This window comes from Artibeus jamaicensis, unplaced genomic scaffold, assembly GCF_021234435.1.
Source record: "Artibeus jamaicensis isolate MK-2021 breed Jamaican fruit bat unplaced genomic scaffold, CSHL_Jam_final scaffold_286, whole genome shotgun sequence".
Taxonomy (NCBI): Eukaryota; Metazoa; Chordata; class Mammalia; order Chiroptera; family Phyllostomidae; genus Artibeus; species Artibeus jamaicensis.
Window position 1 is genome coordinate 6,065,704 of NW_026522034.1, and position 20,066 is coordinate 6,085,769.

General features: G+C 49.0%; 1 protein-coding gene across 2 annotated transcripts in view; it reads right to left on the minus strand.

Moving 5' to 3' along the window:
* Nucleotides 1–3,215: 3,215 nt before the first annotated feature.
* Nucleotides 3,216–20,066, minus strand: part of THSD4 (thrombospondin type 1 domain containing 4) — a 585,083-nt gene continuing 568,232 nt past the window's right edge. For both annotated transcript variants that reach the window (XM_037137274.2, XM_053656867.1), the window contains 4 exons: nucleotides 16,558–16,731; nucleotides 7,580–7,759; nucleotides 4,188–4,332; nucleotides 3,216–3,764 (listed from right to left, as the gene is read on the minus strand). In XM_037137274.2, the coding sequence (XP_036993169.2) occupies nucleotides 3,622–3,764; nucleotides 4,188–4,332; nucleotides 7,580–7,759; nucleotides 16,558–16,731 (642 nt within the window). In that variant the 3' untranslated portion in view covers nucleotides 3,216–3,621. The remainder of the gene's footprint in view (nucleotides 3,765–4,187; nucleotides 4,333–7,579; nucleotides 7,760–16,557; nucleotides 16,732–20,066) is intronic.

Genomic DNA, 20,066 nt, shown 5'->3' on the forward strand with positions numbered 1-20,066 from the left:
CCTGAACGTCTTCCGCAGCTCCCCCCAGTTGTAAGCAATGTGGCGTGACTCTCACCGCTGCTTTCTCCTTATGGAGCCTAAATATTTTGTGTTTTCTTTTGTTTTGGTTCATTCCACTCTCCTGGTTCACACTGAGCTTAGCTGAAACTCTTATATCTTCCCCACCTTGTATAGTTTTTTTAAAAAATAAAGGTAGGGCTTTACGTTGCTCCCTGGTGCATAGTCCCCCAGGTCTTTTTGGACCCAGAACCTGCTGCCTAAGCTGGTGGCTCTCTGATGTGCTGCTGTCTGGGGCTTCGGTCACTAAGGCCCCGGTCCCCAATGTGGGGGTGCAGCCCCCGCCAAGCCTTGGTCCCTCCTGCCACCCTGACCTCAGCGCCTTCAGGTTAGATGATTAGGTCTAAGGTAGGTCCTCTTTCTTTGTACCACTTTCATTTGTGTCTTTTTCCACATCAGAAAACCAATATTTAAGCTCTAAAATGGCCATATTAAAAAAAAAGACTTTGGTTTAGAAAGGTACTAGTAATATCTGGATATCTTTGACTGCCACACGACTTGATGAAAACAAATTAAGCTTGTGTTTCCAAATTTTTATCCATCCATAAGGTCATTTGTTTCAAAGGAAAAAGTGCTGAATGCTAAACACTTTGAGGATCAGTAAATGATACAATACGTGTGCAAGGAAATTAAAAAGGACAACTCAGAAGAACCCTGGACCAGACGAGTAAGCAAAGGGACAGCTCAGAGAGCCCCTGCGCAGGGCAGTGTCTGCGCGGAGGCGACCTTGCTCGTCTGGGTTCTCCACTCGCTGGTCAGAGGCACTCAAGATGCCTTCATGGAGCGGAGCTGACTCCCCCTAGCGGTGGGGCCTTACAGCGTTTTCTGTAGCGTGGTGTGTCGCTCTATTCACTTTTTCTATGGGGAGAAATGCAAGTCAACGTGAGAACGAGAAAAACTGACCGCGTTAAATGGCCTTTGCTTAGGCCAGGAGGGGCACAATTTCCTTTTCCAATAAGTAAAAGCGAAAAAGCAAACTTCTGTTTGGAGCTTTGGTGATGTTTGTGAGAAAAACATACAACAGCTTAAATTCAGGGCAGGGAATGAGGCAATCCAGTACACGGAAGAGATAAAGTGGAGGCAGAGGAAAAGCTGTTTTGCACTGTGGCCAGTGAAGGGGCACGGAGAAGCCTGAGAAGAGGTGGCAGGTAGTGGAGAGGAGAGGGCAAAATAACAGGGTGCAGGAAAGGGAGGGGGAGCCGTGGCTGCAGGGAGCGGTTAGCGGGAGGTAAGCTTTCCTCAGACCCCGCCCCCAGGAAAGTCATCACCGGAAACAGCAAAGGGCTTTATCAGATGTGTTGTGCTAAGGACAAAGGCATTTAGGTGTCCACAGGAGAAGCTAGGATGCTAGTAAAAATTGGATTTCTAAGATAAATAAGTTGGTAAAACCAGTTCTAGTAATTTATGACCCTTCCATACATACGTGACTTCCGAGACCGGCGTGACTACCTGTTGGATGAGAAACACCCCCTGCTTTAGGCTTCCCACCCCTCGCTGCCCCTCGATGGCCACGAGGCTGGGCCACTTGCTCCTGCCCAATTCTACAACTGGCAGGATGGCCGATCTTGTGGGAGGGTCACTGTGCTTTTAAAGAACTCGTAGGTGACATTTGGGAGCCACGGGACACTGTCAGACGTCAGAGAGACGAGCCACCGTCAGCCAGCCCGCCCAGATGATCCTGAGGGGGAAGGACCTGGGACGCCCACCTGCTGTGTGGCAGAGAAGTCCCGTCTAGGACGGGGAACACGGTCACAAATGGTGGCCTCATCTGGACTGTCAGCTTGAGTGACTACAAAGTTTCTTCTTAAGAAACTTTGAGCTGAACTCAGCTTTCCTGCGCCCTACCCAGGGACCCTGCTCTGTCCTCCCCCAGGCAAAGACCGCCTCTTCCACGGACCCCTCCGAGTGACTGGCTTGCTCAGTGGGATCTGAGAGCAGCTGCCCACGGGACAAGCTCCCCTGTGACTAGAAGCAAAAGCTGGCAGTGAAGGGAGGAGGAGTGTGGGCACTGGATGGAGTCACCCACACGCTTGGTGGGAGCAGGCGGCCGGGCCTCTTCCTGCCTGTGTCTCTGCACGGGTCCCGAGTGACCAGGAGACACGGGGGTGCCTCTGAGGAGTGCTGGCTGGGGGTCCCAGGAAGAGGACAGCCACAGAGCGGCCACGGAGGATTTCTGAAAGCTCGAGGACAGTGGGGACCTAACAGTGTGTCAGGCCTGGCTGGCGATCCTGGCTCCAAGAGGTGCACGTGATCATCTAAGTAGCAGATTTCCCGCAGGGGCGTCCCACCTTTCGGGTCTCTGGGCCACTCTGGACGAAGAAGAGTTGTCTTGGGCCCCACGGACCAAAGGCAGATTCTCTCTCCTATAAACATGAGGCTTTTGCCGAGATGGGTTAGGTGGACTTTCCACGGGGTGATGTGTGGGAAACAGCCCGAGGAGTGGGGTGCTGGCTGAGGAAGGGGCAGCCGCCCACAGCTCTGGGAATCTGTGCAGGGGCCAAAGGGAAGCTGACCTGCGGTTCCAGGGGAAAGTAACTCCCTGGGGAATGAAATCAGCATACAGGTGATCGATCCCCTTGATACCCAATGGCTTTATGGTGTCACGGGACAGCTCCTTCCAGACAGGGTTTAACAGCCTGCAGGAGGCCCGTGGCCAGGCTCCGTGACTTGGTGGGGGAGGGGATGCCAGGAAGCGGACTTCCGAAACTCCTGCTGCTGGGCGGACACTTTGGCCTTTGGCTGGGGCAAAGGTCAAATGCAAAGGCCTGGGTTTTCTGATTGGGAAACTTGTCAGCCTCTAGGTCTGAAATGAAGCCGCATCCTGCAGACCCGAGACTTCTGGACTAGCCTTGGGGTGAGGGTTTGTGGTCAGTAAACCTGATGGGGGATGGGACTCAGCTCTGCCACTGACCAGTGACTGTGCTTGGCAGGTCACTGAGTCTCAGTTGCCTTGTCAATAAAATGAGGAAGGTGACTGATTCCCTGTCCCCCATTCTGGGATGCGGTGAGCCACTTATGGGATTAACAGGACTGTGAATATGGCTGTGAAACAATAAAGCACGCCAGTGAGGAGAGATACCTGGTCATCAGGCAGGAAAACAGCCTAATGTCTTTGAGACTGAAGACAGGCACAGCCGGGCTGAGGTAACAGAGAGACGCTGTGTGGGGCCCCGGGGTAGGGGCGCTGCCTCCTCTGACTCCAGGGGCCGCTGACCGCGGAGAGGCCAGCAGCACCGGAGAGGAGGCAGCGCCCGCCCAGTGAGGGCGATCACCGACTTAGAAAGTGCCAGGAGGGAGTTGGCTGAGAGCTGCCGCAGGTCCGCCCCACTGCTTGGTTTCCGCAGAGCGCCGTTAGCGGGCGCCAGGCTTCCCGCAGAGGGGTCGTCCGTTGGCAGCGATGCTCACAGCAAGGCTCTGCTTCGGGCCCTGCGCACACACTTTAGGAAGGCAGGGCCGGTGACCCGCGGCTGGCAGCGCCCTGGGCCAGGGCGCCCCGGGGGGAGCAGCAGCCCCCGGTCACCCTGCTCCCAGACTTGCTGCTCGGCGGCGGGTGGGTGCAGGGTGTTATCTGCTTCCCAGGAAGCCCGGGTGCCTGTTGGCCACTCGGGTGCAGGAGGCGCAGCAGGCGGTCTTGTAGTAGTTGTAGACGCAGAGGCGGGCCTGCACCACCACGTTGCAGTTGTAGTACCTGTCCTTGCAGCTTTCGTCTGGAGCAGGGAGAACAAGACGCTGTGAGCACTGGGTCGGCAACCCCGGGGAAGGCAGAGCACCGCGAGGTCGCGGCCAGGCCCTGCTACCCATCCCCCACTACCCGCTAGACTGGAGCTTGTGTTTCTCTCTGTTCTTTAAACGCGACGCTGACATCTCACTGCTCCGACCTGAGGGGGATGGAACCAAGTCTCTGAATGCATTCCCATTGTAATGAACTCACATCCAACTTTATCTTTTGTGAGTGGCGATCCAAGCCACCCACAAAATGCATCATCCCCAAAGTACTTTGACCCCTGAACTCTGTGACTATGCACAAGGTCGCAGAGACACCCAGGTGGGTGCGGCATTTCCACACTGGAGAACTTGACTGAGCTGAACAAAGATGAGTCTTTACTCCAAGGTGGGGCTGCCCTGCTTACCGACTTCAGGGACACAGTCCTGAGGGTTGCACGATTCTTTCTCTTCTGGTTTCAGCTGAGGGTCACAGAGATTACTGAGGGTCATGTCGTCTGACAGGCAGCGCACCTCACGGACCCGGAAGCCACCCTGGCAGCTCTTGGAGCACTGCGTTGGGGACACAGGGAGAGAGTGAGATTTCTTGGCAGCCTACTGGCCCAGCATACTGCAGAGGGCAGACACGGGAAATGTTCAAACATCTCCAAAAAGAGACAGAATATTCAAACAGACTCTCATGCAGCTATCAGCCAGTTTCAACACCCATCAACTCGTGGCAAGTCATGTCCCACCTACACCCTGCCCAAGTCTGCCCCTCGAATTCTTGCTGTTATTTCTGATCCTTGCCCTGGGACATACTTACTGATTTTGTAGAGAAGGCAGGGAGGGAGAGAGAGGAAGAGAAACATCAGTTGGTTGCCTCTCATACACACCCCTATCAGAGACAATCAAACCCGTAACCCAGGCATGTTCCCTGACGGGGAATCAAACCCGTGTTCTTTTGGTTACAGGACGATGCTCCAGCCAACTGAGCCACACCAGCCAAGGCTCCCCTTGGACTGTCGTGAAGCAAATCTAGACACCATATCATGTCTTCCACAGTATTTCAGTTTGTGGTTCTAAAACACAAGGACCTTATAAAAATTACCACGATACCATTATTACGTCTAGAAATGAACCATACACAGTTCTGTGTTGTTTTTAAATACAGAGGTGGGCAAAAGTAGGTTTACAGTTGTTTGCATAGAAAATAATGCAGTAATTAATAAATAATAATACAAGGAAAAACTCTTCACGTGCCCACCCCTATAGATATTCAGTGTTCCTATTTTCACTTGTCTTGTGAATCTCATAGATTTTTTTAAATACAGTTTTTAAAAAAACTAGGATCCATATCAGGTCTGCATACATGACCTTTAACCCATACATCCCCCCTCTTCGCTGCTTCCTGCCCCTGCCGAGTTATGTGTCCAGGAGAGCGTCCCACAGTCAGGATTTTGCTGACTGCGTCCCTGTGGTACAGTTGAGTGTGGTCCTCTGCAAATTGGAAATCGGGGCCAGAAGAGGCCTTGACAGGTGCAGGTTTGACTTGTTTGTGGTGAGGCCACTTCATAGGGTGTGCATGACTCTCTGGGGACGTCAGCAGGGCCCAGATGCTTTAGTTCACTCAGGGTTGAGAAATCAGAGTAACGTTGTATCAAATCTCCTTTTCTTCGATCCCCCACCCTCGGCCACGCCCTACACACTCTGCACTGACCTAGAGGAGGATAATGAGTCGGTTTCCACTACGTCCTCCAATCATACAGAGCACGATCATACTGGGTGGATCGACCATGTGTGCTGTGTCTCCGTCTGTGCCAGTTGTTATTCTCCCTGCTGCTCACTGATGCCCATCAGGGGCTGGCAGGAGCCTCTAAAAGTTGGTTCTTGAGTCCTCTGCCCAGAAACTCAGGTGCCTTTGAGAACGTCTTTGTTGCCGTTCTAAAAAGGTATCTAATTTATATATACATGGTCCCAGACCTGGAGCCAGCCATTGACCTAATTCCCGGTCCCTCTCGTGGAGGGGGCTGCACTGGAATCACACTCTGGCTGGTAGGGTGCCTTGTGCTGCTGGGCTGCTTGTGTTTCCAGGCTCTCTCAGTGGCTACAACTAGGAAAGTAAGAGTGTGAATTTATGAGTTCACACTGATATTTCCAATTCAGATTCAGGGCAACAGGATTTTCACTTAAACTGCATCTGCCTTTCTTATCTGTATCTTTTCTCACCTTAGGTTCAAACTTATAAAACAAGGCACATTCAGAGACATCCAGGTTCCCTCACAGTCTTTGTTAGCATTCACATCCAAGTCCCGCCACACACGCCAGACCCCTGGTGCTGTTGTTTGCAGTGAGACTCGGCCCACCGCGTCCCCTGGCACTCATCGGTCTGGCGTCTGTCCCTACACTTCGGCCTTTTACAGAACATTACATAAAGGAAATCATACGATTTGCAGCTTTTGGGGTCTTTCCCTCATTTAGCAGAATGCATGTGGGGTTCGCCCATGGCGTTTAGGTGCCAAGTGCTCATTTGTTTTCGCCGCTGAGCAGCGTTCTGCCGTCCGAGGCGCCGCCTTGACCTGCGGAGGGACATCCGGGCTGTTTCCCGCCAGGCGTTTTCGGAGTTTGTCCCCTGCGATGTGACCTGCTGTGTCTGGCCCTTTCTAGACTCTCCAAACCAAGTGGTGGAAGAAAGCAGTGATCTGTTTGTTTGTGTATTCTCAAAGGCCTCGGCTGACATCAAAGTAGTTCAGCCCCATTTTCCGGAAATTGGCAGCACGGCCCTGAACCTGGGCACCTCCGTCCTTCCTTCTGCCTCTGGGGTGTGGCTCTCCACACTCCCGAATGGCTGTCCTCACTCGTGCTGACATACAGTCTTTGGAAACAGAATTCTCAGTGTTTATTCACATATTTTATAAGCAAAACCCCTTTTATCACCTTTGAGTGATTTTGAGAAGGGCTCTGGTCTCCACCCCGGACTCACCGACAGCCACACAGGGGGATCTTCTACCCCACGACCCACAGTGTGTCCAAGGCCACCACGGCACTGATGCCCCAAGGATGCTTTCTGTTTTAGGATGTTTCTCGAAAATAAACTCTCTTCTACTTGAAAAAAGGGGGTGGTGGTTCATCACTGTTTCCATCCTTGCCCACTTCACCCCTAACAACCTATCACTGCTGCGTTTGCTGTCTCTTGGGCGCCCTCCCTGCCTCTCGCCACCTCCACACGGCCCTCTGCCTTGCAAAAAGGCTCTGAGATGGCCTCAGAAATGCTTCGAGGGCTACAAGGTATAAAAAAAAAAGTGGGAAAACTGGGGTAAAAAGAGGACACACGTAGGAAAAATCCATTTTGTAAGGTCTGATAAACTCTGTCTTAGAGGTGGTCCACATTTTAGCTCTGAGTTTCTCCGCAGCCAATTCAAAGAGAGAAACAGGACCAGTCCCAAAGTGGCCCTGGGACGCCTTCATCCAACTCTCCTGAGGAGCTCATTAGAAATGCAGGCTCCTCCTTGCTGCACCCGGAGTTGATCTTTTCTAGCAAGATCCCAGCGGATTCTTCTGTGCCCTGAAACGTGAGAGTCACTGCTTCTTGGCTCCGCAGTCTAGAGATCAGGATGGTCTCCGCCTCAGGCTGCACCCACCGAGTGGGCTGTGTCTGGGGCGCCCTGACCGTGACCGGGGATTGATCACTGTAGGGAATGCACCTGAGGGCTGAGCCCAGTGCCTGGCGCCTGGTAGGTGGCCCAGGTGCGTGTGAGGGAGGGAGGAAAGCAGGAGACCGATGTCGAATGCAATCTGGCTCAACAGCCCCCTGACTTACCATGCTCCATTCTGTGTTAAACCACTTGGCCCCGCAAGGCTTGAGGTGGCAGGACTGCTGGCTGGGGGGTCTGTCCAGGAAAGAACATTCATAGGAGTCCAGCACTTCGAAGGTGTCTGCACTCTTCCTAACACAAATCACCTCCCGCTGTTGGGTCCCGCTCCCACACTCCACGGAGCACTGAAGAAAGAAGCAGAGAAAGATGGTGTCATGCCATGGGAAGGACAGGAGAAGTACTGTCTGTCGAGGTATGTTTGTGCGTGCTTTCTGTCACCCATTCAGTGAGGCAGAGCCCCAGGCCACCAGAAACATCGCCAGAGCAGACACGGCCCGGGCACCCCAATGTTCCTAACGGTTGTGTGTCTGGAGTGAAGAGCAGGTGCCCCGAGCTGTCACAGCTTCAGGCTCTTGGCTGAAGAGACCCTGGTGCCCTCTGTGCTGAGAGTGAAACGGCCCCCCAGAGGTTCCCCACAGGAGCCCCCCTCTGACTGTGAAGCACTGAGCTAACGCCCTGGGTTTCCCACTGGCCCCTGTGGGTGGACACAGGGCACGAACTGTCTCCCAGAGGCTCCACACCTGTGCATGAAGGACCAAGTTAAGCTGAGTAGAAGGTTCTAGACTTGGGACGATACTGTCAATTCTCCCCTCCCAGCAGGGTGGCCAGCAGGAAGGCTGTCACGGCAGAAGGCAGCTCCCTGACCTGGTGCCGGCGCTCGTGGGGCTCTGAGCGTGGAGGCCAGTCAGGCACAGATGCACCTCGGAGCCTCCCGTCAGGCATATAATCACCCACAAACCTACTGCTTTGTAAAATGTTTTTTGTTCCTGTGTACTTTACTCAATATTTCTTGATTAAAAAATTTTAAAGCTGTGGTTCATGGGCCTTTAGAGACTTTAAAGAATCCACTGCCTCAATGAGGAGTTTTAAACAATGTCCACAGCTGAAACGCTTAACACAGCCTTGCTTGTGCAGGCAGGCACAGGGTCAAACAAAAACAGGGAAACCCACATCTGTACAGGAAAAAGGAGACCAACAGACTGTGAACTGGCCGCCCCGGGCATAACGGGCATTGCCACCGGCAGTTTCTGCCTCGTGCCTTCTTTCCCGCCGTCCTCACGTGCACCCGGAGAACCTCCTCAGCTTGCCTGTCCTTTCTCTTCCGTGTTAGTTAGTTAGTTAATTTACTGGCTGGAGTTCAGTCCAGTCCCAGCCTCACAGGCAGACTGCATTTTATCTGTGATGTGTACAGTGAGGATTAATGAGGTTTCGGACCTGGGATTTATTTCCCTGGACGTGGTCTCTCTCGTCCGTAACAGTGCTCATTGTAACATGTTAGCTGACCATTGACTTGGCGTATATTCAGTGTGTTCACGTTTTGTCCTTTTCTTTCAAGCACGACAGACAATGGAAGAATCGGAGGCAGGCGAGGAGCAGGGGCTGCCCGGCGGAGGAGGAGTGAAGGTCATGTGTGAGGTTCCCGGGGCGGCAGGAGCGGAGCCCTGGACTGAGGGCAGGAGGAGACGCGGAAACCAGTCTAGACATCGTCACTGAGTAGTTTTGTGTTTTTGGCCAAGACTCAGCACTTTCCTGGGTCTCACCGCCACACCTGCAAACTGGAGGCGTCTGGAAACCGAATCTGAAAGACCGGTGACGGCTCGGAGAGGCTTGGAAGAATAGCAGCCTATGAACCCTAACCAACGCCTGAAGTTATTTTGTACCCTGCTTGTAAATTCCCTGGAGACATTAGGTGGCCGAGGGAGAACGAGCACACATCTCACACCCAGAAAAGGCAGCGTGTATGTGTGGGGGACAAATGAATGGAACGGTGTCTGTGTGCGTGAGAGACGGTGTTTGAGACAGGACAGGGCCCTCATCCCCGCTGGGCTGGGAATTATGGAGAGTCTCAGACGGGCGAAGGTTGATGAGATGGTAGAAGAAGAGGGTCAGAGTCCAGAGTGGCACAGAGGAGGGCCCCTGACCAAGAGGAGCCGCCCAGGTGCTCTGTGTGAGAACGGCGGCGGCCGTGTGGCTGGGAGGACGGAGGGAGCGAGGCCGCAGGACCATGAGATCGCGGTCAGCCAGGATCCGACCAGGAACCTGACTGTGCCAAGGTGCCTGCCCATCCTGGGAGCATTCAAGTCAAAGGGCAGAGTGAGGACATTTCCAGATATTCGAGGGCTCAGAACACATGGCTTATGAATCCCATTACAAAGAATTACTGGTCTCCCACAAAATTAAAAAGAGTTAGGGGGAAGACCCAGGACACCACAGCAGAAGTCGGCAAAGACACCAGCACACGCTGTTGTCAGTAATAGATGTGGGTTCCCTCTGGGGGACGAAAATGTTCTGGAATTGGGTAGTGGTGAAGGTTGCACAGCCTTGTGGACATGCTAAAACCCCTGAATTGTACTGTAAAAGGCTGGATCTTATGATGTGTGAATTATATTTCAATGAAAATAACCTTCGAATGGGAGGAAGCTATTTTAAAATCTAGATTAGTATTTTATATAAGTTAATCAACATTGAAATGGGGCTAAACCCAGATGGTCTTGACCTCTTTTTGGAGGTATTATTGATTGAGAGAATGTGGTTACTGAACTTGACACTGATAGAAACATAAAAGTTTAAAACTAGGTGCTAAATCTTTTTTTCTTTTGTTATCACTAGATGAATAGAAAGAGGATTTATAACTTCCATAAGTTAGAGGGGAAAAAGTGGAATTAAGGAAGCCTAACCAATATAAATGTGTGGAGAGGAAAGAGGAAAAAACAATGCCAAGAAAGCATGACAATACAAATGAAATAGAAAACACAAAATAAGGTGGCAGGAAAAAGTCCCAACAAGTAAGTAAGTACGATAAATGTGAATAGTTAAAATTTAACTCTTAAAAAATAGAGATTTGCAGATTGGGTAAAAATAAAGACAAAAATAGTCTTGCACATATAAGACACGCTTTAAAAACACATAGGAAGTTGACAAAGGTAGACCAGGTGAAAATCAATAGTAAGAAATAAGAGACAGTGATACAAATATCAGATAAAATACAATTCCTGAAGAAAAGCATAGAAGAGAAAAATGACATTTAATAAGGATAAATGCTCCCACTGAGGGCGACAGCAGTTCTGCACTCCTCACCTGAAGGCCAGGTGAGTGTGAGTGGGGGTGTCTGTTCCAGAGCCAGTGAGAGTAAATACGGTCCAGACACACACGCAGACCAGCAGCTGTGAGACAGACCTCAGAGCTCAGATGATCTAAAGGTGAAATAAACCCGGGAAACATCTGGGCACGAGTGACAGACTTGCTGGAACACCCTGTGAATAAGAGTTGGGCCACTAACACCTCGCCTCTGGAGTGGAAAAGATTCCCCAGGTTCTACAGGTCTCGTTCTCTTGGGCCGGCTTTCTCCACACGCCACTGCTGGCACCTGGGCTCGCTGCTTGCCAGGGGGTCTCTTTCTGGAAGTCCATCAAAGTCTCAGGGAAGGACTCTGCTCCACGTGGCTCAGGTCACCCGTCCATCACCGAGACCAGGCTGGGGGTGTTCAAGATGCCGACTCTCATTCAGAGCACATGGCAGAAAGGACATATTTATTTTTACATTCTCAAGTCAAATGTTTAAGACTTAGCCTTCAATAAATAAGCGTTATCTATTTTCTTTTCTTTGGGGAGGACGTCAAATTTCCCAGGCAGCGGGGTGCCAGCAGACTCCACCATTTTTACAGATCTAGAGCTCAAACGCTGCCCACATCCAACCACGTTCTGATCCTTTTGGACAACAGGGCAACGAATTCCACGTGTCTCATCTTAGCAGCATCTTCTAATCTTTACAACACAGGCTGCTTTGACCTGGATTCACCTGTTTTCTGAGCTCAGGTCTAGAGTCAAAAGGAGGCCCACAGGCAAAGAAGACCCTGAACCCTGCTCTCCCCCCTCTCCTGAGACTGGTGGGAGTTGGAGTGCACCCCATCCTCTCAGCGCCTGGTGTTATCATTTCGGGTGGGACGCTTCCTATTGCCTCAGTTTCCACAGACATTTGGCATCCTGTAGGTAACATTCCACTTCTGAATTACCCTTGGGGTTTAGGTCCTAGGTCTCCCGTGACCAGTGCAGAGATAGAAATAGCCAGCAGCAACAGCAATAAACGCGGAAGGAGGAGAACCAGTATTTGTTAAGTACCTCCCATGTCCCAAGCAACGGGCAACCCCTGTCTGCATAGCATCTCATGAAATCCCAGTAACCTCCTTAGGAAGTTGGCGTTATCATCCCCACATTTGGATGAGGAAGCAGGCTCGGAGAGGTTAAATTAGTGGCCCCACGTCAGAGAACTAAGGAGACGTAGAGCTGGGGTCAGTTGTTAAGTAAGTAAGTATTATGAGTACAGGGTACTTTGGGCATATTTGATTTTGCTTTCTTAATTTTCTATATTTTATAGTTTGTATTATAGATCATTAAAGGAAATTTGAGAAAAAAAAACATTTCCTGGTGTTGTTTTCTATGATTTGAAGTGGTTGAGACCATAGGATTCATAGATTTCCATGTTTTTCCACTGGTCACTGTATCAATGCACTTTCTACGTCTTCCTAGTGATCGTGGTTGTTACATGATATTTTAACGCGGTTTGATATACCATAATACCCTTCACCGCCCTGCTGTCATGGACATCTCTGTTGAGAAACCTTTTTTCTTCTGTTAATTATTTCCTTAGAATGAATCCCCAGCAGTGGGGTGACTGGGTTAAGGCAAATGAACATTCTTATGGTTCTTGACTTTTATTGCCAGAGGGGTTGTATCAATTTACAAGGACAAGGCAGCCCGTTTTTTTCAGGGTCTGTGTTTAAAGCTACTTAAAAGAAGTAAAATTCTATATGGAGCCAGAGGTCCTGATAAAGTGTAAATCATGACCAAAAGCCAAAAAGTTTTTGGAGGAGCAGCCAGCCCTGGGAGCCAAGTGCTAAGTGGTCCAAGAACTCAAAATACTGATGGTAATCATAACAAAACAAACAAACAAACAAAAAAAAACAGATGGAATGATCTTTTCCACTATTTCTTTATTTTAAAAAAGGGTTATTTATTTATTTATTTATAGGCAGAGGGGAAGGGAGAGAGAAAGAGAAGGAGAGAAACATCAGTGTGTGGTTGCCTCTTGCACGCCCCCACCCTGGGGACCTGGCCCATAACCCAGACATGCGCACTGACTGGGAATCAAACCGGCGACCCTTTGATTCACAGGCTGGCACCCAATCCACTGAGCCACACCAACCAGGGCCTTTTCCACATTTTCTTAGTGAGTTCATGTTCATTTTAAAACAGCAAAAAAAAAAAATTAATTGATCAATTAAGTCACTTTATTAAAGTATTCAGTATTAACTGTTTTTTTATAATGAACAACCTCACTTTTTCTATTTTTGCTTCTTTATTTCCCCAGCTTTATTGATGTATAATTGACAAATAAAATTATAACGTATTTAAATTAATGATTTGGCGTATGTATGTCAGGGATGACCCAAAAGACTCAGAATTTATTTATAAAAATTTGTGTACTTATTCTTCCACGTTTAAATTTCAAAGTGCTCTCCATTTGATGCAATACACCTACTGAGATGTTTCTTTCACTTCTCAAAACAGTTTTTGAACTTGTCAATTCTGATGCCTTTCAGTGCTTCTCTCACTTTTTGCTTCACCATTTCCACATCAGCAAAACTTTCTCTTTGAGGGCATTTTTCATGGGGAAACAAAAAAAAGTTGCTTAGGGCAAGATCGGGTGAACAGGGAGGGTGGGACATAGGATCATGCCTTTTTGGGTCAAAAACTGCTGAACACTCAGCACAATGTGGGCAGATGTGCTCACAAACTTCATTCATCATGAAGTGGGCAAACACATTGAGTCTTCAAAAAAAATTCACTGAAGCCAAATGCAGCCTCTCACAACAGCGCCAGCTGGCACACTGATACAGACGGGTTCCTAGAACACTTGCCCAGTGGGGGAATCTATAACAAGGGACCCACCCTCCAGAACATAATTCTGGTTTTTGTGGGTCCTCCCTCATGCGTAGTAAAAGGATTCCCACCATTGAGTTAATGTGTGCTTACCTTTCTTTCGGTGTGACCATTTAAGTTCTACTCTAATAGCAAATTTCAGTTGTTCAGTATAGCTTTATGAACTACAGTCACCATGGTATATATTAGATCTTCAAACCTTATTCATTTTATAAGTGTAAGTTTTACCCACCTCTCCCCATTCTCCCCACCCCAGCCCCTGGAAGTTATCATTCTCCTCTCTGAGTCTGGCTTATTTAGACAAGTAATTCAATCCATGCAGTATTTCTCTTTCTCTGGCTTATTTCACTTGGTGAAATAGCATTCCTCCTCGGATGAGGTTCCTCCAGGTTGTTGTAAAAGGCAGGATTTACCTTTTTTAAAGGTTGAATAATATTCCTATACATATTTTCTTATCCACTCATCTGTCGATGGACACTGAGATTGTTTCCATACTGTGGCTAAGTGTGAATAATGCGGCTTTGAACATAGGGGAGCAGAAATGCCTTTGAGATAATGATTTCGTTTCCTTTGGCTATGTATCCAGGAGCAGGATTGCTGGCTCATATCTATTTCTGCTTCTGACACTCAGATACAAACTGGCTTTACTAACAATAATGATAGCATTAGCTATGATTTATTGTGTATTTATTGTATGTCAGGTACTGTGTTACATACAGAAGATACATGACTTCATTTCTTCTAAAATAACTACTAAGGTGCTGTCACTACCAATATTCTGTAGACAAGGAAACCACGCTGGACCACGAGCATCCCTGAGGACAGAGATATTTGTTTTGCTTATTGACGTATCCCAAGCACTTAGAAGAGAACACAGGAACTTCAGGTCAAAAGAAGGACAACGACAAATTTAAAAACAAAAAACAACCAGAACTGATAGAAAATTGAACTGTATGGAAGTCTGACAACCAAGGAGTTAAAGAAGAAACATTCATCCAGACTGGGAGGAGGGCGGGAGAACTGGGTGGAGAGGACTCGCGGTGAGGCAGTAGATTGTGTATTGGGAGGTTCCACATTCACGTGCAGATAAACTGGTTGGAACAACTGGGGAGTGAGACAGACTGTGCAATCTAGGGTTCCAATGTGGGAATATAAAGCCCCAAACCTCTGACTGAAAACACCTGTAGGGGTTGAGGCAGCAGGAGAAACTCCCAGCCTCACAAGAGAGTTTGTTGGAGAGACCCACAGGGTCCTAGAATGTGCACAAACCCACCCACCTGGGAATCAGCACCAGAAGGGCCCAATTTGCTTGTGGGAACTGGGGGAAGTGACTGAAAACTGGCAGGGAGTGGAGCAAGCGCCATTGTTCCCTCCTGGACCTCTGCCCCACCTATGGTGTCACAACACAGCGACGTAGGTTACCCCACCCTGGTGAACACCAAGGCTCCGCCCCTTAATACATAACAGGCGTGTTGAGACAAAAAAAAAAAAAAAAAAAAAAAGGCCCAAATGAATGAACAGATCAAAGCTTCAGAAAAAATACAACTAAGAAACAAAGAGATAGACAACCTATCATCTGATAGGTAGATAAAGTACTTCTCAGATAATGTCAAGTAAAGGAGATGCACAGTTCAAAACTCTAGTAATCAGGATGCTCACAGAATTGGTTGAGTATGGTTGCAAAATAGAGGAAAAAGTGAAGGCTATGAAAGTGAAATAAAGGAAAATGTACAGGAAACCAACAGTAAAGGGAAGAAAATCAGGACTCAAATTAACAATTTGGAGCAAAAGGAAGAAAAAAACATTCAACCAGAACAGAATGAAGTAACAAGAATTCAGAAAAATGAGGAGAGGCTGAGGAATCACCAGGACAATTTTAAACATTCCAACGTCCTAATCATGGGGGCACCAGAGGAGAAGAGGAAGATCAAGAAACTGAAAATTTATTTGAAAACATAATGAAGGAGAACCTCCCCAATCTGGCAAAGGAAATAGACTTCCAGGAAGTCCAGGAAGCTCAGAGAGGTCCAAAGAAGTTGGACTCAAGAAAGAACACACCAAGGCACATCATCATAATTACATGAGCCAAGATTAAAGATAAGGAGAGAATCTTAAAAGGGCATGAGAAAAGGAGACAGTTACTTACAACAAAAGAGTTCCCATCAGACTGTCAGCTGATTTCTCAAAAGAAACCTTGCAGGCAAGGGGGAGCTGGAAAGAAGTATTTGAAGTCATGAAAGGCAAGGACCTATATCCAAGATGACTCTATCCAGCAAAGTTCTCATTTAGAATGGAAGGGTAGATAAAGTACTTCTCAGATAATGTCAAGTTAAAGGAGTTCATCATCACCTGGCCCTTATTATATGAAATGTTCAAGGGACTTATCTAAGAAAAAGAAGATAAAAAATATGAACAGTAAAATGATAACAAACTCATAACTACTAACAACCAAATCTAAAAAAAATACACAATCATAAACAAACTAAGCAAACAACTAGAACAGGAACAGAATCACAGAAATGGAGATCACATGGAGGGTCATCAGCAGGAGAGTGGGAGGGAGAGAGATGGGGAAAAGGTACAGAGAATAAGTAGCATAAATGGTAGGTACAGAATAGACAGGGGGAGGTTAAGAATAGTATAGGAAATGGAGAAGCCAACGAATGTATATGTACGATCCATGGACATGAACTAAAGGCTGGGAATACAGGTGGGAGGGGATGTGCAGGGTGGAGGGGAATAAAGGGGGGAAATGGGACAACTGTAATACCATAATCAATAAAATATATTTTAAAAAGAGCATAGTAGGTGCTCAGTAAATACTGTTGTCTGAATGAGGCTCTCAAAACATAAGAAACTTCTTCAGGGTGATGGGTAACACAGCTGGAATTCAAACCCAGCACACACCAGGTCCCGGTTCGTCACCTCTCTGCCATGCTGCCTCTTACCAGGGGCAGGCAGATACACCCAGTTTGGCCACTCACCTGACTCCAGCTCCCAGCAAACCACTCCACTTTGCCAGTGCAGGGCCCATTGTCACACGGGGTGGCTTCTGCTGGCCGGTTGTTCCCACAGCCCTCCAGGGGCAGGCTGCTGACGTGGTGGGTCATGCACACCACCGAGCGCGTCCGCACTCCAGCCCCGCACTCTGCTGAGCACTGCGAGACAGAAGATGGGCATGTTAGAGGGAAGCCCTCACCGAGCAGGTCCTGAAGTCATTTTCAAATGACGCGAAGGAGGATCAAACACCTTGCTTCCCCACCACTTCTTTCCCCTAGAAATCTCTGACCACCTCTCGTGCATGGCCCACTCCACCACGAGATATCAGTCTGGCAGATCCCCTGGCCTTAGATTTTCTGGGACTGTGTATGTTCCTAATACTCTGTCTCATTAGTGATTCACATGCTTACATTCGTCAAACCACAGGTCCTTCCTGGCTTTTGCTTTTGAAAGTAAATCCACAAGAAGGATGAGAACAGGAAAATATGGGCACACATTTGCTTGCTGCCAGTAAGTCCGGGCTGGCCTGGGAAGGAGGGAAACTGGCGTGACAGTGAAGGACCGACAACTCAACATTGCTGCCTAATATTTAAGCACAGGGCTCCAGTCCCCGAAGGCCACAGCTGTGATAGTAGATCAGAAGGCTCTCCCTGGTATAAAGGGAGAGCCTGGCCTGGGAACCAGCATAGTAGTGTTAACATCCCCACCAGCTGTGTGGCCTGGGGTAGGTGATCCAGATCCTCTCACTTGTGGCCAGTGTACCCGACAGCTGGCGTGGGAACACGCTCCAGTCCGGATTACGGGGGATGAATGGCACGCGGAGAGCAGGTGTTCAGTGAGTGCCCACAGCAGTTACTCAATATTGGTATGAGGGGCCTCAAAGGGCCAGCGCCAACATCCGAACTCTAAGATACAGAAAACCACGGCTCACAGGACCTGCCTTCACTTGGAGCCATGTAACCTGTAGTGATTTCATTATAACAATCTCTCTCCATCCACACTCAGGGCCCGGTCCGCATTCCCCCGAGTCGCCCCCTGCAGCTCCGCGAGCATTTTCCGTCTGTCCTGAAACACTTTGGAGAGCTGCCTCATTTTCAGGGCGTCCTCATGTGGGTGCCCCTCAGACGCCTCACGTTCAGCAGGTGAAATGATGGGACACCACCTTCATCACTGTTCCCCTTCTCTGGGTTTTCCAGCTTGTGTTCAGAGGTGCATCTGGATTCAAAATCTACTGCTCTTCTGCCTCTGGCTTCCCACATCTGGCCGGCTAGCAGGTCCCAGAGATTCTAGCTTAAGCCCATTTTCCTGTCTCGTCCCTTCTGCCCATGTTCCCAGCACGGCTGACGTTCTTCCCCTGGACTGTGGCTGCAGCTCCTCACTCGGCATCTGCAGCTCTTCTAAGTCACTGGCTTCCAGGTGCTGGGACAGCCACGCTGGCCTCCCTCTGCTGCTGCTCCGTTTCCAGTGACACTTACTTATGGACTGCCCCAGTGGCATTAAAGGTTTCCTACAGCACAGCCCCGGTCAACCCGCCCTTCCAGGCTAATCCTCTGTTACACATCGGGAACACTCTAGCTTCCGGATAGGGGTTTCCACATTTTAAAAAATCGCATGAGCCAAAAAAACCTTCGGGGCTGACCGGTTTGATGTAATACGCGAGGACCACCGCCTGTCCTGGACAGAGCCAGGGTTCACGGTTCCCGGGTGGCGGGAAATGCTCCCCGGCCTCCCTGGCGCGCCTTCTGCGCTTCCCCAGAACAGCCCGGAGCTGCCCGGGCTTAGCTCCAATGCCGTCTCCTCTGTGAAAACTGTCTTGACGCCCAATTTAACATACCCTTCCCATCTTCAGAATCCTCATGACATCTGTGTTCCGCTGTTGGCCTTGCATTGTGGTTACTTGTCCTGTCTTTTTTTCTTTTTTTTCATTGAAGAAGCAGGCTTGGGTAAGCAGAGACTTTTACGTCATCTCTGATTCACTCTCAGTCAGCACCTCCCCTCTGGGTGTGTCCCTGAACGTCAGCTGAACAAATAAATACCAACTTTGGCCCACCCTCGTTCATTTCTCTTCTTTTATCAGCAGCTTTCAGTTCTGGAAGTGCCTGTGTGTGATGGCCGACGCCCTGCCAGGGGGTTCTGCTGGATCTTTTCTTAAAAACAGAGTCAATGTTTGGTTTCTATCAACATTACTGTTTTTAAAAGTAAATGAAAGCGATATAATTTTAAATAAAGTTGGGAAAAGGAAAAATACTAACAACCTTGTTTCCCTATCAAAATTTCTACTTTTGCTTTTGTAGCTGGCTGCCTCACCTTGTAACAAATATCGCAGCCCAGGAAGGGTGATCAGACCCTGATGCGGCCCTGCTGCTGAGCTGGGCCTGGCCCCGTAGGGAGGCGCCCTCTGGGGCAGAGAGCGGGGCAGCTAGAACGTGCCCCAAACATGCTGCTTTGCCATATTAGTTATTTTGAGCTGAAGGCAATTAAGAAACAGCAGATGCAAGAAGAACTCTCCGCCCGCCCCTTTCTTGCCTAAAGCAGGGCGTACTTTTCCCATGAGACAGGTACCTCCCGGTTCCAGGAAGAAGAGTTCATTCTTATTGGTGATGGGGAACCAAGATGATTTGCACAAACAAACTTTACTAAAATAGCCTCTATCTTCCACTGGTTTCTCCCACATATCTCTCAGCCACTTTCCTACAGTTCACTGCCCCCAGCCACCCAAACCCTTACCCTTTGTCTAGTCACTTCATAACTTACTACCATTTGTTAAAATGGTGCACAGTCCCTCAAGTCTAACTACTTCTTTGGGATTTTCACTGCTTTCCTGTGAAGCTCCTCCTGACCCCATGATGCCATGTAAAAAAAAAAAATAACATCAAATAAAGTTTGCATTCTTTTCTCTAGTGAATCTGGTTACAGTCAGCTCGGTTTGCAGGCCTCCGTTGCAGAACCTAAGAGGGTAAAGGAAGAGTTTTCCTCCCTCACAGGTTCACAAATGCTTTTCATGATTTTTGTTTTATCTGCATTCTTATTAGAAGTCTCCTTTCTGAATCAAGTAATGCCCATGCACCTTGGGAGAGTTTCCCCAGATCCCCACGTACTTAATTTAAAAGAAAAGTGTTCCGGGGGACGTCGGTATCCAGGGAGAGAACATCAGAAGGATGAGCCCCCAGAGGCCGCGGTGAAAAGGAGGGCACCATTTCCATCTAAAAGGAGCTGCTCACAGGCCCTGGCCCGGGAAGCCTCCCAGAAGGAGGGGTCCCTCCCAGGCAGCAGGGACTGAAGTTCAAAGTGAGGCACCGAGACAAACCCCCTTCATTGTCTCTAAAGGACGTGTGTAAAAGAAGGACCAAATCCACTTCAGAAAAGAACCTGATTTCTGAAGAACGTCAGGACAGATGGAACACAGAGTCACACGAAACTCCTCAGCCACACTCTGGTGAGGGCTGTCTTCTCGCTCTCTCTCGACAGCAAAACTCGGACCACGGCGCAGCTG